At 38.0% G+C, this 16,441-nt stretch overlaps 1 protein-coding gene across 5 annotated transcripts in view; it reads right to left on the bottom strand.

Moving 5' to 3' along the window:
• Positions 1–16,441, bottom strand: part of KAT6B (lysine acetyltransferase 6B) — a 195,231-nt gene that overhangs the window by 165,075 nt on the left and 13,715 nt on the right. For all 5 annotated transcript variants that reach the window (XM_039235103.1, XM_039235106.1, XM_039235107.1 and 2 more), the window contains exons 2-3: positions 15,211–15,280; positions 10,642–11,518 (exon numbers count right to left, since the gene is read on the bottom strand). In XM_039235103.1, the coding sequence (XP_039091034.1) occupies positions 10,642–11,262 (621 nt within the window). In that variant the 5' untranslated portion in view covers positions 11,263–11,518; positions 15,211–15,280. The remainder of the gene's footprint in view (positions 1–10,641; positions 11,519–15,210; positions 15,281–16,441) is intronic.

The following is a 16,441-nucleotide window of genomic DNA, read 5'->3' as shown; positions in this document are numbered from 1 at the left end:
CAAAAATAAATAAAACATTAAAAAAAAAAAAAAATTTTAAAAAAATTTAAAAAAAATAAAAAAAGAGGGAACACTGTTCTCTACTAAAGATATACTATTCAGGGTGCCTGGGTGGCTCAGTTGACCCTTGACTTCGGCTCAGGTCACGATATAAGTAAGAGTCATGAGATCAAGCCCTGAGTGTCATGTCAAGCTCCATGATAAGCACGGAGCCCGCCTGGGATTCATGTTCTTGCTCACTTTCTTTCTCTCTCTCCACCCCCCACCTCCCTCCTACTCATGCTTGCTCTCTCACTCTCTTTAAAAAAAAAAAAAAAAAAAAAAAAAGAGGGGTGCCTGGGTGGCTCAGTCAGTTAAACATGACTCTTGGTTTCTGCTCAGGTCACAATCTCACAGATTTTGAGTTCAAGCTTGCATCAGGTTCTGTGCTGACACTGTGGAGTCTACTTGGGATTCTTTCTCTCCCTCTCTGCATGGCTTCTCTCTCTCAAAATGAATAAATAAACTTAAAAAAAAATAAACTTAAAAAAAATTAACAACCAAATGCAATGCACAATCCTTAACTGGATCCCAGATTAAAAACAAAAGTTATGGGGCGCCTGGGTGGCTCAGTTGGTTAAGTGTCCGACTTCGGCTCAGGTCATGTTCATAGGTTCAAGCCCAGCATCAGGCTCTGTGCTTACAGCCAGCTCAGAGCCTGGAGCCTGTTTCAGATTCTTTATCTCCCTCTCCCTGACCCTCCCCTGCTCACGCTGTCTCTCTCTCTCAGAAATAAATAAAACGTTAAAAAAAAATTTTTTTTTTAAGTTATGAGGCGCCTGGGTGGCTCAGTCGCTTAAATGTCCAACTTTGGCTCAAGTCATGATTTCGTGGTCCATGAGTTCAAGCTCCGCATAAGGCCCTGCGGTGACAGCTCAGATCCTGGAGCCTGCTTCCTGCTCTGTGTCTCTGTCTCTCTCTGCCCCTCCCTCTCTCAAGCTTACTGGCGCTCTCTCTCTCTCTCCCTCAAAAATAAACAGACATTAAAAAAAATTAAAAACAAAAGGGGTCATTTGGGAAAATGTGGGCTGTCAATTGGATAATACTCTTGTTTCACTACTGAATTTCTGAAATAATAGGAAAATGTTCCTCAGTATGTAATTATTATGACTTAATATCATAACATCTTAGTATCATAGTATCTACCATTTATTTTCTAACAGTTCAGCCAAAAATTATGAGTATGTGTACATATTTGTGTATACACACACACTTAGAAGACAGAGGAAGAACAAATGTAGCAAAATGCTAACAACTGGTAAATCTAAGTAAAAGAAATAGAGCACTTACTGTATCACTCTTTCAACTTTTCAGAAATACTGCAATTTCACAAATTACAAAGTTAAGGGGAAAATAACTTTCTGGTTCCGTCCACTGCCTATCTTTCCTGGTTTCTTCACAACCTGCCATCAATCTAACTGGAAGAGCTAATGTTCTTCAAAGAGCCCACATTCTTCCACTAGCAGATCCTGTTTTCTGCAGCATTACTCACATCTCAAGGCTCAACAGCTAGGGTTGGGTTGTTTGAGAGGGAGCTTGAAAGCTTGTGTGCACATAAACAGGGGAGGAGCAGAGAGAGGGAGAGAGGGGGAGGGAGGATGAGAAAGAGAGAGGGGGGGAGAGAATTTCAAGCAAGCCCCATACCCAGCGCAGAGTCCAATGGTGGGGAGGGGGCTCTATCTCACAACCCTGAGGTCATGACCTAAGCGTAAATCAAGAGTGGGGCACTCAACTGACTGAGCCAGTTACCCAGGTGCTCCTAGGGCTGGGTTTTGATATAAGGTAGAAGCTCCTTTATATTACAATGCCAGTTTTGGAAACAAGATCAAATATCAAATAAGAATCATTTGGTGTCCTTTAATACTGTATTTTAGTTTGAGTATTCTTTGCTTCTCCTATTATTTCTCTTACCGCATTTAAGCTTTACCTCTCTTTCTTGAATTTCATCATTCCCATTTATGATCTAAGAGAGTCACAAGCACGGCAATAAACCACGGACAAAAATCAGGACTGGCCACATCAGAAACGACTACAGAAACATTCAAGTGCTGCCTGCCTCTGGCTGCCAGCTCACATCTCTTTGAGTATCACAGGCAGCCCAGACCAAAGCTCACCTCCTTCCTGTAGGCCTCACTGCTGTCCATATGGCAGCTTACTGACATCAAAGAAGATGGAAGAAATTATCTAAATTCACCAGGCTAGTCCCATTCCCTCCCTTGAACTGTAGAAGAGTCATTGATATCTCAATTACCTCTTCTGCAATACCTTTTTCCCTGCGTGCTAAGATTTTGTAAAGCTAAAAAAGGGGGGAGGGGGAGGGTACCAGACTAACAGATGGAGGATTAAGAACAAAAGACCTCCCTGACAGGGGGAACAAGAGCTAAAATGTTTGTATACCTACAATAATAGTACAGAAGAACAAAAATTGAACTTGTAAATAAAATTAAGTTGTTCTTCTGAACCGCCTGTCTAGCTACAGACAGGAAAAGGCCCAGCATGGTTTCTATGTATGTTATGCTGTTTCTAATAGAAAGGACACAATCAAGCCAAAACAAACATCTGTTAAACAGTTAAGTTTGTTAATGAAACAAAATTGCAGCTGGTTTTATCAAAGATCAAAAGTGAAGCAAATTAGAGAAAGGATGTATGAACAAAGCTGGTTTCTAAAAAATAATGGCTAAAGAACTCTAAACCTACTTGTCAAATTAACACAAATCCTTCCTGGATTTTACTTAGACCACTGATTAGTATTTATTCTGTAGCTTTGTAAAGGCCAGATTCGCAGTTTAAATCTAATACCCTTCACTCTAGAACTTTGGCCCATATGGTTCATTTTGCAAATTTCTCAAAATACTACCTTTCATAAAACAACAAAAAAGTTAGACACTATATTAATATTCTGCTAATTAAAAGGCTCATTTGTAAAAGGAAAGGCGACAGTATGCAGATTACAACTCCTGAAGCCCAGCCCCAAGCAGAAGCAGAAGCCTGGGAACAAGGATTAGCATTTCACAACGTGCGCTTGCCATACCTCCATTTCTTACATGTATAAACTGCCATCACCACCTGAGGACAGGGAGATGAGAGCACCACCACACAAATAAAAACATATTTTTCTCATGGCCCTGCTAACTCAAAATGTCACAGACAAATTACATGGCTGACTCATTTGCTACCTTTAATTTAGTAGGCTAATTGATGTTTATGTACTAAGAAATATTAATAGATCGGAAAGATCAAAGTACCTAAGATGCAGATTCACATTTGAAATGTTGCCATAACTAGAGATGAACAGTTTCATCAAATCTACTGTAGGTTAATATACCAGCCAAGAAAATTGTAAACAAAACAAGAAGTCATGGAGTTACTATCAAAATTTGCCATTGCAAAGACAAACAATGGCATTTTCTCGTGTACCCTTTGTACATTATTAAGGTACAAAGAATACACATAAAATATAGACTCATTCTGAGAAACATTAAAACATACTATTTACTAAATAAAGTTTGAAGAGAAAGAATGAATGAAAACCTTTGCCATCCCAGATACAATCAGAATAAATTGGCAAACATCATGTAACTGGTAAGTAACTTCAAAGCGATAAAACAATGATTTTCTTGGCACTGCACGTGTAACAAATAGAGCCGTTACAAGCCCAACAGGTATATGGAATACAACAGTAAGTCCCTGAAAAGTTGCTGAAAATATCCAGAATTATTCAAAACACCACACCCTTAGCATCCCTAATGCTTAGAAGAAAATACCATTAGGAAATCAGAAAATATATATACACGTGTGTGTGTGTGTGTGTGTGTGTGTGTGTGTGTTTTCCAGGACAGGATGATGTGTTGTCTAAAAGGCAGCTCCAAGTATCAAAACCATCTAAGATCTAAAGAGTTAAAAAGAATGTTTAAGACTCATTTTCACAGTCAAAAATCCTGACATAATGTTGCCACTTTACCTGAAGCCTATTTCATTAGAAGTCTAGACAAGTCCCATCTTGATAAAAGCTCAAAAGTGGAACAAGCTGTCATGCCTCTGAGTACAACAGAAAGACTCATTCACTCTTCATTTTATCTTTCCCTTGACCCGACTAACTAGTTTGAGACAATCCAAGTGCTCTCTCAATAATGCCTCAACAACTGGTATTATCTGCTCACAAAAGCAGTCCTCAGATAGTCTGCTATTTGGAAGAACTACTGAAGCTTAATTAGAGGAACAACATAAACTACAATATTTTTCCTTCCCTGACCCTGAAACAGCAGGTATTTGATCCATCTAGGCTTCCACATCGTAATAGGTTTCTGTCTGACTTTAGTCATTCTAAAACTGACTTTCATCCATACCAATTCCAAAATTCAGGTTATACAAAGAGTATATTTTGCAATGTTTAGGGTTTTATCCAACTTTCAGCTGAATACACATAGCTAAGCACTCTTTGAGAAAAATGTGACATCTGCAATACAAAGGACACCAATTCAAAGGAAAACTAAGAAGGTCGACAGAGAGGAGGACACTTGGACTCTCTATAATTAGCAGATAAAAAAAATATACACATTTCTGCCAAAAAGATCCAGAGTCTGAGACTATGAAAAATTCCCCTAGGGCCGAGAGACTTCTGGAAGCCTGCCACATCAAAGAATAATATGGACTAGTGAATGGTCCCTCACAAAGTGCAGGCAATTGGAAAAGTCCCAGAGAAAGACAAGGAGGGTCTCTCTAGGGCAGGGATAATGCGACTAGAGAGGCAAAGACAAAGTGGAGAAAACCAAAGAAAGGAATCTAAAAATAAAGTTCTTTTATTTATGGCATTTACACAACACAAGAAAGTGATGTAGGATGTACGTTAATCTTATATTTATAGAAACATTTCATACTAATAAAACTGCCAAAGCCCTAGTAAAGTATCTCCCTAGAAGGGAGTGGGGGACAAACAGAATAAACAACTGAACAACCCAAGACCACAAGTGATTTTTAACACAATTTTGTCTCTCAGCCCCATTCAGATCATAAACTCATATTCACTTTTTTCTTAGGGACATTATCATTGCTTTTGTAATTCTGTTTGAAGGCTTCTGTAAGATTTCATTTCTTCAAGAAAAAATGTCAAAAGACCTACCTAATATTAGAAGCATCTCCCTTTCCAACTATAGCAGCCAAAAATGAGAGTGCCCATATTATGTACTGTACTGAAAACATACCAATATTTGATACTTTATATATTACAGCAAAATACCCCCAATAAAGTGAAATACCAAGGACTCTGTTTAAAATTGAACAGCATTTCATAAAAATGCTAAAGCTCAAATATTCAAATGGAATCTTAACGCTACAAAGTGTGTGGTGATAACTGAAGCCTCTCAGAATATTTGACTTTCCAAAGTCCTCATAATCTGACCTAATTGAGCTTTACCACTTTTAATGAGAAACACTAATACTATCCTTTAGGAGTTCACTCACCAAGTCAAAGATAAAGTTTTATCTTCAGTGGTTTAATTCATTTCCATATCACCTCACCAAAGAGAGCTTTCTTAAATAAATACAAAGAAGTTATGCTAAGGAGCCAGTGTGGTAATATCCAATTTGAATTCTAGACTATCAGAAGATGTGCAATTACATTTCAGAAAGGAAGAAGCCCTTCTATTTTAACTTGCATTGTATTCTTCCTAGGAGCCATGCATAGGAATGATGATGATGTTAAATCTAATTAGACACAGATTTACCACATTCCCTACTGCTTTTCCACATTGCTAATATTATAAATAGCACCTGCTTTAAAAACTGTAATAAGCTCACTGCAACTACCAAATTTAAAATACCGGGGCGCCTGGGTGGCTCATTCGGTTAAGCAATCCGACTTCGGCTCAGGTCATCATCTCACTGTTCCTGGGTTCGAGCCCTGTGTAGGGCTCTGTGCTGACAGCTAGTTCAGAGCCTGGAGCCTGCTTCAGATTCTGTAACTTCCTCTCTCTCTGACCCTCCCCTACTCACGCTGTGGCTGTCTCTCTCTCTCTCTCTCTCTCTCTCTCTCCCCCTCTCTCTCTCAGAAATAAAACATTAAAAAAATTCAAATTTAAAATACCAGAAATCTATTTGTTGGGGGAAAACAGCTTCTAAACAGTCGAGGAAATGGAAGAAATACTTTTACTGTTACTGAAAAGCCACCACTGTTAACCAGTATACAGCTCAGCAGTAAAGAGGTCTAGAGTCACACTGTCTCCTTAGAATCTTGGCTTCATCACTCACTAGCTCTGTAAGTGATATGACAAATTACTTAGGCTTTGAGTCCTAGTTTTTCATGTGCAAAATAAGGATAATAATCTTATGGCCCTCACACTTATTGTGACAAGTCAAGGAGATAATAAATGTAAAAGCACTTGGAATACAGCCAGCATTTAACACTTAAGAAATGTTATTATTTTTACTATTTTTGTTTCATTTTCACAATTAAATGGAACTGCTCAGCAAAAGTAAAAACTCTAGAGTAACAGCTTCTCTGAGACATTAGTTGACTAAATTGTGAGATTACTCCATCTCTGTACAAACAGTTGTCTTTTATATCATAAATGTCCTCCCACAATGCAAAATCTACAAATTTCTAGCACATCAAGAACAATGATAATTTGCCCTTCAAATATATTAGAGAAAGTCCTATATACATGAAACTATAGTACAACCAGTCTACATTAAGATCCAAGTACAGAAGTTAAAGAACAATAAAAAACCAACAATTAATACATTATGGTTTTAGTATAAGAAACAGCTAATATTTTCTACAGTACTAAAATACTTACATTGCCTATTTGACATTTTGAATCCCTTTGAGAATCTGATTAAGACAAAAACAACAACAAAAAGCAATAGACCCTAACCCTAGAAAAACATATGGATACCGACAACTTTATATTCGATTTCTGGGGATTTGTGGCCTATCTATCCCAAGCCCATTCATGGACCCAGGTTAAGAATTTCTTTTACAATTATTTACCAATTTTACATGGTTTTAAACTATTTACCACTTGTAATCTCAAAGGGCAATATGACATTTTCACCAAGGTAAAATACTACTGCAATATATCATACAAACAATCCAATACATTGTGGCCAAACTGACTTGCTATGATTTTTATTAATTTTTATTTGTTCTTTTGTAAGAATTACATCAAGTAAAATCATCAAGTAAACATTCTAGGACTCATTTCCTCTATTTTCCTTGTTCTATGATGTTGCTAACTAGACAATATGAAAAGATCAGCATCGTAGAAAGAACAGTAACAATTGCATGCTAAGCAATAAATTACTCTGTTCTCAATCCTAGACACTTCCAGATATGAATTTTCCTTTAGACTAAAAATACTTTCAAAGAGATGCTGCATGAAAAAAAAAAAAAGATAAGGTTAGCAAGAAATGATGGGCAAGGTTAAAGAAAGGATAAAACAGGGACTGGAAAATTTGTAGTGACTCCTATCTGGATCACAAATTTATTGAAAAATACTATTAAACTACCTAAAGCTGTCTGAATTAGTCCATGTACCTAGTAGTTATAGAACCTTAATATACTTCAGGGTAATTTACAGATTTTGAAAACAAAGATATCCAAATCCATCAAGAAATGACTCTATATTCCTTAAGAAATTTCCTCATGGTATATATAAGCTTTTATAAAAAATTTTTTTTTAATTTTTTTTTTAATGTTTTATTTATTTCTAGGAGAGAGAGAGAGAGACAGCGTGAGCAGGGGAGGGTCAGAGAGAGAGGGAGACACAGACTCTNGGTGTATAATATTCCGTTATATGCATACAACACATTTTGTTTATCCATTCATCAGTCAGTGGAAACTTGGGTTATTGGCACATTTTAGCTGCTACAAATAATGCTGCTATAGGCATTAGTGTAGAAATGTATCTTCAAGACTTTGCTTTCCATTACCTTGAGTATATTTACAGAATGAAATTACTGTATCATATGTCCATTCTGATTTTTTTAAAAATATTTTTTATTTATTTCTAGGAGAGAGAGAGAGAGACAGCGTGAGCAGGGGAGGGTCAGAGAGAGAGGGAGACACAGACTCTGAAATAGGCTCCAGGCTCTGAGCTGGCAGTCAAGACAGAGCCCGACGCGGGGCCCGAACTCACGAACCGCGAGATCATGACCTAAGCGAAAGTCGGACGCTTAACCGACTAAGCCACCCAGGCGCCCCTATAAAAAATATTTAATGAGAAACAAAAGTGCTTAATATGGCTTTGTCAGACATAGGAATTAGGATTTGAGTCACTCATGATATTTTTTTTGAAACAAATGTTATTAAAATAAGTTTTTCTGTAGGTTTACTTACTTCTCTCTTTATGATCACATTTTCTCACAAAGAATTGGGGGCTGTTTACACAAATACCACTAAAAGATAAACTAATGTGAGGAAAACTAATAAAAATAAAATTAAGAAATAAATAAATGTGGGGGTGCCCGGATGGCTCAGTCGGTTGAGCATCCAACTTCAGTCAGGTCATGATCTCACAGTTTATGAGTTTGAGTCCTGTGTCAGGCTCACTGCTATCAGCACATAGCCCGCTTCAGATACTTTGTCCTCTCTCTCTCTGCCTCTCCTCTGTTTGCTCGCTCGCTTTCTCTCTCTCTCTCTCTCAAATAAACCAACATTTAAAAAAAAAAAAGAGGGGCACCTGGGTGGCTCAGTCGGTTGAGCATCCGACTTCAGCTCAGGTCATGATCTCACACGGTTGGTGGGTTCGAGCCCCACGTCGGGCTCTGTGCTGACAGCCAGCTCAGAGCCCGGAGCCTATTTCAGATTCTGTGTCTCCCTCTCTCTCTGACCCTCCCCTGCTCACGCTGTCAATCTCTCTCTCAGAAATAAATAAAAATACTAAAAAAAAAAAACTTAAAAAAAGAAAGAAAGAAATATTGGGGGCACCTAGATGGCTTGTCAGTGCAGCATGAGACCCTCAATCTAGAGGTTCTAGGTTCGAGCCCCACTTTGGGTATACAGAGTATTTAAAAAAAAAATCTTAGGGCGCCTAGGTAAGTCGGTTGAGCATCTTGTTTAGGCTCTTTGTTGGTTCAGTCAGTTGAGCACTCTTGATTTCAGTTCAGGTCATGATCCCAGAGTCGGGGGATCAAACACCACACTGGGCTTGGCTCTGAGCATGGAGCCTGCTTAAGATTCTCTCTCTCGGGGTACCTGGGTGGCTCAGTTGGTTAAGCACCCGGCTACAGCTCGGATCATGATCTCACAGTTTGTGGGGTCAAGACCCACACTGGGCTCTGTGCTGACAGCTAGCTCAGAGCCTAGAGCCTGTTTCAGATTCTGTATCTCCCTCTTTCTCTGGCCCTCCCCTCCTCATGCTGTCTCTCTCAGAAATTAAAAAGCATTAAAAAATTTTTAAAAAAAGATTCTCTCTCTCTCACCCTCTGCCCCCTCCCCAACTCATGCTTTCTCTAGATAGACAGATAGATAGATAGATAGATTCAAGAAAGAAAGACAGACAGATGGAGGGAGGGTAAGGAAGGAAGGAAGAATGGAATGCTAGGGTTTAGATTAGTCAGTAGAAAGGCAAATCCCCTGGTCCTACCCAGTTTCTAGAGCTGGGTCTCTATCAGCTTAAACCAATGAGGGAAGTAGAGTCCATCTCAAGAGCTGGCAGTATCCAAAGAGGAAAAACAAGCCATCAGGTGCATGACTTTTCTTAACGCTTGTGTTTTGGTCACTTCTAGCAATGTAGTCAACGCCTACAACTACTCTTTCTGCCAACAATGAAGGCCTAAATTATTATAAACAATGTGCTATTGCTCTACTCAGGTTTTAGTTTGGGAGGCAATTTCAGTAGCTTTGAAACAAAACAAAAATCCTATTCAATCAAGATTTAAATTATAGCAGTCACTTATATGTATAAGTGAGAAATCTGCCATATATGTAGAAATACTCCAGAAATAACATAAGACCCAGACAAACTAAACAGTAAAAGAAAAGATATGGTATGACACAAAATAAACATTCACTTTCACCCACTGAGAATTAGACAATAATAAATTAAATTGAAACAGGCAGGATTTAGGTCACATATTAAAACAATTTCAGGAATGTACATGTTATCAGTATTAACATGATTTACTAGTCTATAGAGTTGTCTTCTCTGAAAATAATAAAGAAAATTTATCAATTATATCTCAATAAAGCTGAAAAGATAAATTCTAAGTAATTTTTAAATTTTTAAAGAGAAAAATATACAATGGCCTTTCTCAGACTTTTGAAATATATACGGTGGTCCTGCCTTGACGAAGAAGAATTAAAGTTACTACCCAGGTCCCTTTAAGCACTCACCAATTAGCAATTAGTGTTTAAAAAACAAATGGCAAAATCATCACATTAAACTCTTCCTAGTGAGGAAGCCCCCAATACATAGTAAAATGGTATAGAACAATTTATACTGAAAAACTATATATACATTTTAAAATATAAAAGCCTGCTCTAAAGCAAAAGATTTGATTTTATTCAACTTCACTCAGAACTTTTGCCCATATAAAATTTAACTGAAACTGTACAAGACAGATGGGCAATATATAGAATGTATTAAAATTGTCTTTACTTACCTGGTCTTTCTCATGGGGTAGAAGGCTGACAGGTGGTAGCGAGGACGGGAAAGCACTGGGATACTTGGGAGCCGCTTTGCCTTCTAAGCTTCCATAATTGACCCTGTACTGCGGTCCATCTTTCAGTAACCTCCCATTGTTCACTGCGCGTTTGGCCCCTAGTCGCAGCCGCTGCTGAAAGGCTGGGTTGTTGGTGGTGCTTGTGAGATCACTTTGACTTCTGAGATACTTCTCGATGTTTTTCAGGGAGGAGCCATTTGGCTCCTCGAGTCCTTCAATTGCTCTCCTTAAAAGTTTATTCCAATCCACATTGCGGAGATCATTACATGATCCCCTAGACCCCTTGGTTGACTTAGGAAAAGTGCCTGGTTTAACTGATGAAAAGCGCCCAGGGTTATCTGGGTCCTTATAGGAGGCAAGGCCTTTGTTGGTGACTTTAAGAACTGAGCCATCCTGAACACTGAGTTCCAGCTGTTCAGAGACTGTCTTCTTATCCAACCCATGGGAAGTGCTGACTGCATGGCAGATTCTCTCTTCAGAGGGCCTTTGCTTTTGTTTTTTTATTTTCTGTATAGCTTCAAGAATCCACTCTGTATAAAGTGGGTTTGCAAGTTTTACCATGGTTGACAAATGACTTCAATACCAAAGTTACCCATAGAGGTTCTCCTTGTTATTTAACAGAACTTGAACATTTAAAAGTCATTTACCATTCAACAAATGGGCAGAATATTCCAGACCTTACTGAACAAAACCTCACAAACATCCATCCTTAAGAGATTAAAAACGGGACACACAGGCAATGTTGATAGTTGTCTTATTTGACCAACAGGAAAGACGGCATTCAGGTGAAGAACATATTTCACAAGGAAATAAAGACCTTAAAGGATAAAAGGGAGGGAAAGGTCCTTAATAATGGAACTCTGAAAAATAAAAGACTCTTTAGTATTACTTTTCAGATGAAAAAGGCTCACAGAAGTAATGACAGGCAAGTGGTATGTAACAAAGCCACAGTGACTATATTTCCTAACCAGAAATTGGGTCACATTCTGAGAAGGAAATTTTTTTAGGATTTTCACTTGTTATTTATTATGAAATCATTTATGGGACATTTAGAAGATAACACCTTAGTACTTATCTAATGGATTAATCTTTATCGAAATTAATAACATTACATGAGTGGTTCAAGATATATGTCTATTCTAAACATAAAACCAACCTCAAAGAATGAGTCTACGACACAAAAAAAATCTGATGAAAGTACAGCTGGCTCGAACAATATGGGGGATTGGGGCACCAACCCCCACATAGTAAAAAATCTACCTATAACTTTTGACTCCCCAAAAACTTAACTACTAATAGCCTACTGTTAACTGGAAGCCTTTCCAGTAACATAAACATTTGATCAACACATTTTGTATATTTATTATATACTGTATTTTTAAAATAAAGTGGGCTAGAGAATAGAAAATGTTACTAGGAAAATCATAAGGATGAGAGGGGCTCTTGGGTGGCTCAGTCGGTTAAGTGTCTGACTCTTCTTAATTTCAGCTCAGGTCATGATCTCATGGTTCATAGGATTGAGGCCCATATCAGGCTCTTGGGATTCTCTCTCTCCCTCTCTCTGCTCCTCCCCTGCTCACATGCATGCTTGCTCAAAATAAATAAACTTAAAAATAAAAAAACTTCAACTTAAAGAAAAAAGGCAATAATCCTGATTCTTCTATTTCACCTAGATATTATATTTCCCAAGTCTCACACATAAGAAAATTTGCCATCGAGCCACTTCTATGAAATCATATCCTCCCATCCCTTTGCAAAGGGTCTGTGACACTCTCTAACCCACAGGTTGAGAAACTGAAACTAATATGGTAACATAACCCTTCACCTTTTAAATAATATACCATCCTAGGTATCTTAATACCTGGCTCAATACAAGAAAGGTTCATGCAAATCTGATCCCAGGTAGACAGTGGTATGGCTCTGAGAGCCTCTAGTATACAACAAAACCAGTATCTTCAATCTGTATTGAATACACCTGCAAAGAACACCAGGAGAAGTGCCCTGGCCTGGGAGATGGCTCAGATCTGAACTCTAATCTTGCCCTCCACTAAAAACATTCATATCTTAACTCTTCTTAGAATTTAAAGTTTACAGAGTATGCTCACATTTAACTTATCATTTAATCTGCAAGTCAAGTCTATGGATAAACTAAGGTTCAGGGAAAGACGGAACTCACACAAGGTAACAGTCAATAGTAAAACTTAAGGCTCAAATGCCATTATTCTAAAATAGAAGTTGAGTGCTGTGTTCACCTGAACCACAACTGCCTGTTCCAGCTAGTTCTGCCTCTGGAATCAGACTAATGTTATGAATACCAGTTCTACCAACATCTAGTGGAGAAACCCTAGGTGAGTGACTTAAGTGTCAGTCACCTTACCTATTGGGTAATAATAATATATATCCCTCACAGGAGTATTAAGAGAGTTAAGTAAATATGATATCTAATATACAATATACAGTAGCTATCATCACTTCCATTAATGGAGTATCTGTAAGTTTTAAAAAATGTCTCATTTTTTTAAATTAAATTTATCTCTGGTTATTTATATAATGTACCTAAAAGGGAAAATAGTGTCTTTCCTCAAAACTTTAGCCAGATATGGGGTACCTGGGTGGCTCAGTCAGCCAAGAGTCTGACTTCAGCCAGGTCATGATCTCATAGTTCATGAGTTCAAGCCCCACATCAAGCTCTGTGCTGACAGCTCAGAACCTGGAGCCTATATCAGATTCTCTCTCTGCCCTTCCCCCACTTTCACTGTCTCTCTCACTCTCAAAAATAAACATTAAAACAAATTAAAAAAAAAAAAAACTTTAGCCAGATATGATGAAAAAGATAACATTTGCTCTGCTGCTGAAAAACTGGGCCACTGAACTGTACTTGCTCAGTCAGCTTAAAAGAGGCAGTTTAAAAAGGACTGTCCTCTTTGCAATCAGTAAACCAGAGATTCACTCCATTTTCCCCCTCAGATTCAGAAACATAAGGCTAAAGGGATTGCACAGGTCATCCCATCTAATCTCTAGTTATCCAGTAAAAGATCCCGTGTTCAATAACCCCAACAGATGGGCCATCAAGTCTCAAAATACTTCCACTGATAGAGAATTTGTCACTTTTGAGGCAGTTCTCTCCACTGTTGAAGAGCTCTAACTGTAGTAATATATTTCTTGCTCATAAAGGCCAAAATCTTTCTTCCCATTATTGCTACCCTCTAGTCCTGGTTTCCCTAGAACAATCTCAAAAATTTCATATTAATTCTTTAATATGACAAGACTTCAAATATTTGAAAATAAAAATCGTTTGAAAAATCACTAAAAGTGAACTCCATTCTAAAACTGAACTCCAGGGGCGTCTGGGTGGCTCAATCAGTTAAGCCTCCAACTCTGGCTCAGGTCATGATCTCACATCATGGGTTCAAGCCTCACATCGGGCTCTATGCTGTCAGCTCAGAGCCTTGAGCCTGCTTCAGATTCTGTATCTCCCTGTCGTCTCTCTGCCCTTCCTCTTCTCATGCTCTGTCTCTCTGTCTCAAAAATAAATAAAATAAATAAAACAAAATAAAACTAAACTCCACTCTTTCCACTTGAGACCACTCATATCCACCCTTAACACTTTCTACCACGTGGCTTCTAAGCACCTCCCTCCTTTGGTTGCTCACTAGTTTGGCTAACGTCCATCTTAAAATCTGGCAGTCCGGGCATTAGCCAAGTATAAATGTAACTCAAGGTTACATGAACTTTCTTAACAGCCTTGCCACACAACTGACTCATGCCAAGCACACAGTCCAACTAAAAATCCCAGCTCTTCTTTCAAAAATGCTGTCAAGCTGAGTCTTTCCATTCTCTTCCTTGTGCAAATATAAATGCTGGGATCTAAAATTTATTACACTACAAGTTCATTTTGTTGGTTTGAATCTATCTTCCAACTTGTTAGATCATTTTGAACCTTGATTCTGTCATCTATGTCATCTGCAAATCTAACAAGTGCTCCCCTTGTGTCATTACATAAATCACTGAAAAAATGTTAAATTTGAAATTGATATATTTAGGAATAGAATCGCTGGCTTTCATTGTGCAACTACTTTCAAGATACAACACGGAATCAGTTTGTGTTAGTAAGTTTAGAAAAGGACACATTTTTCCAAAGTAAAATGGTTTGGGGCAAAATTTCATTACAAAACATTTCACTATGCCCAAGTAATTATTTCATCTCTCACCATTTATTCAGGATGAATCAACTAATTTAATTTGATTGCACAAAATATAACTACAGGAAGCAGAAGAGGTCACAGTAAAGTATCCAACATTGCAAATGTGCTCTTAGGCATTCTGGTTACACAAGTAAATAAACATACATTAAAACAAAAACTAATAAATATGCATAATATACCTTTATGACAAGCTAATAGCACAATCTTTACACACAATCAAAGGAATTATTCCATCCATTTCCAACACATTTCAATAAGACTGACATTTTATATCTTAAAAATATAATAAAATAAAGGAAAATACCAGAATTGGAACTCCAAATGTTTTAATAGTCCATGACAAAAAAGAAGATTGTCCAGATCTTCAAGCAAATCTGCCAAAGGAAAAAAAAAAAGTGAATGTTAATTTGGGCATAAGGAAATCCCTCAAATTCAGAAACCATCTCGGGGATCTTCACAACTATCCAATCCAAACAACTGCTATGAGTTTACAAGCACTTGACTTTTGGTGTTTTATTAACTCTTTCCTACCAGTAAAGGGTTTTTAAGAACATGGAATTCAGAACAGGAAACGGAAGCCCCAAAGCAGTACTTAAAGAAATAAATTTTGGGGATGCCTGGGAGGCTCAGATGGTGAGACACCTGACTCTTGATTTCAGCTAAGGTTATGATCTCAAGGTTCATGAGATCAAGCCCTACACGATGCTCCACACTGACAGCACAAAGCCTGCTTGGGATTCTCTTTCTCTCTCTCTCTCTCTGTCTCTCTCTCTGTGTGTGTTATCCTCTGTTTGCATGTGTATGCACTCTCTCTCACTCTCGAAATAAATATACTTTTAAAAAAATTGGGGGGGTGCCTGGGTAGCTCAATCGATTAAGTGTCCAACTCTTGTGAGGGAAGGTCATGCATGATCTCAGAGTTGTGAGATCAAGCCCTGCATAGGGGTCTGTGCTCAGCAGAGCCTGCTTAATAAATAAATTCTCTCTCTCTCTCTCTCTCTGCCCCGCCTATGCTTGCTTACATGTGCAAGCACGCACGCACACACACTCTCTCTCTCAAATAAAAAAAAAGATTTCTTCTTCTTTAAGACCAGATCTGTCCTCCAGGTTGTGACAGAGCCTAAGCAAGAATCTCATCAAGGAGGAAAAGAAAATTGGTATTACTCAAAAAGCCAGGCAGGTAGAACATTTTGTCTGGCGGGGGAGAAGGCAATTGGTGTTTGAAGCACAGTTTTAACTTTCCCAGGGAACTTTCACTATTTCACCCAAAGGTCACCTGGCACCAATTACTGATTGGATAATCAAGATAGGGCCAATAATTGCACCTAAGAGAAGGATGTAACAATTTCCACAGTACTAAATATGTATTGACACAGATCACACTTTACGACAACAGTGAACAGTGATCACATTCACTTCAAAGGCAAAAAACTAAATTTAAAACAATACTGTGAATAATTTCATTTTTATCTTATACAAAACAAACAAGCAACCTTATATCCTCCTTTTCCTCTCCCCAACCACAGACACACACC

This window comes from Hyaena hyaena, unplaced genomic scaffold, assembly GCF_003009895.1.
Source record: "Hyaena hyaena isolate Hyena2069 unplaced genomic scaffold, ASM300989v1 scaffold_97, whole genome shotgun sequence".
Classification (NCBI taxonomy): domain Eukaryota; kingdom Metazoa; phylum Chordata; class Mammalia; order Carnivora; family Hyaenidae; genus Hyaena; species Hyaena hyaena.
Note: the sequence above shows the minus strand (reverse complement) of the source record. Positions and strands in the feature narration are given on the sequence as shown.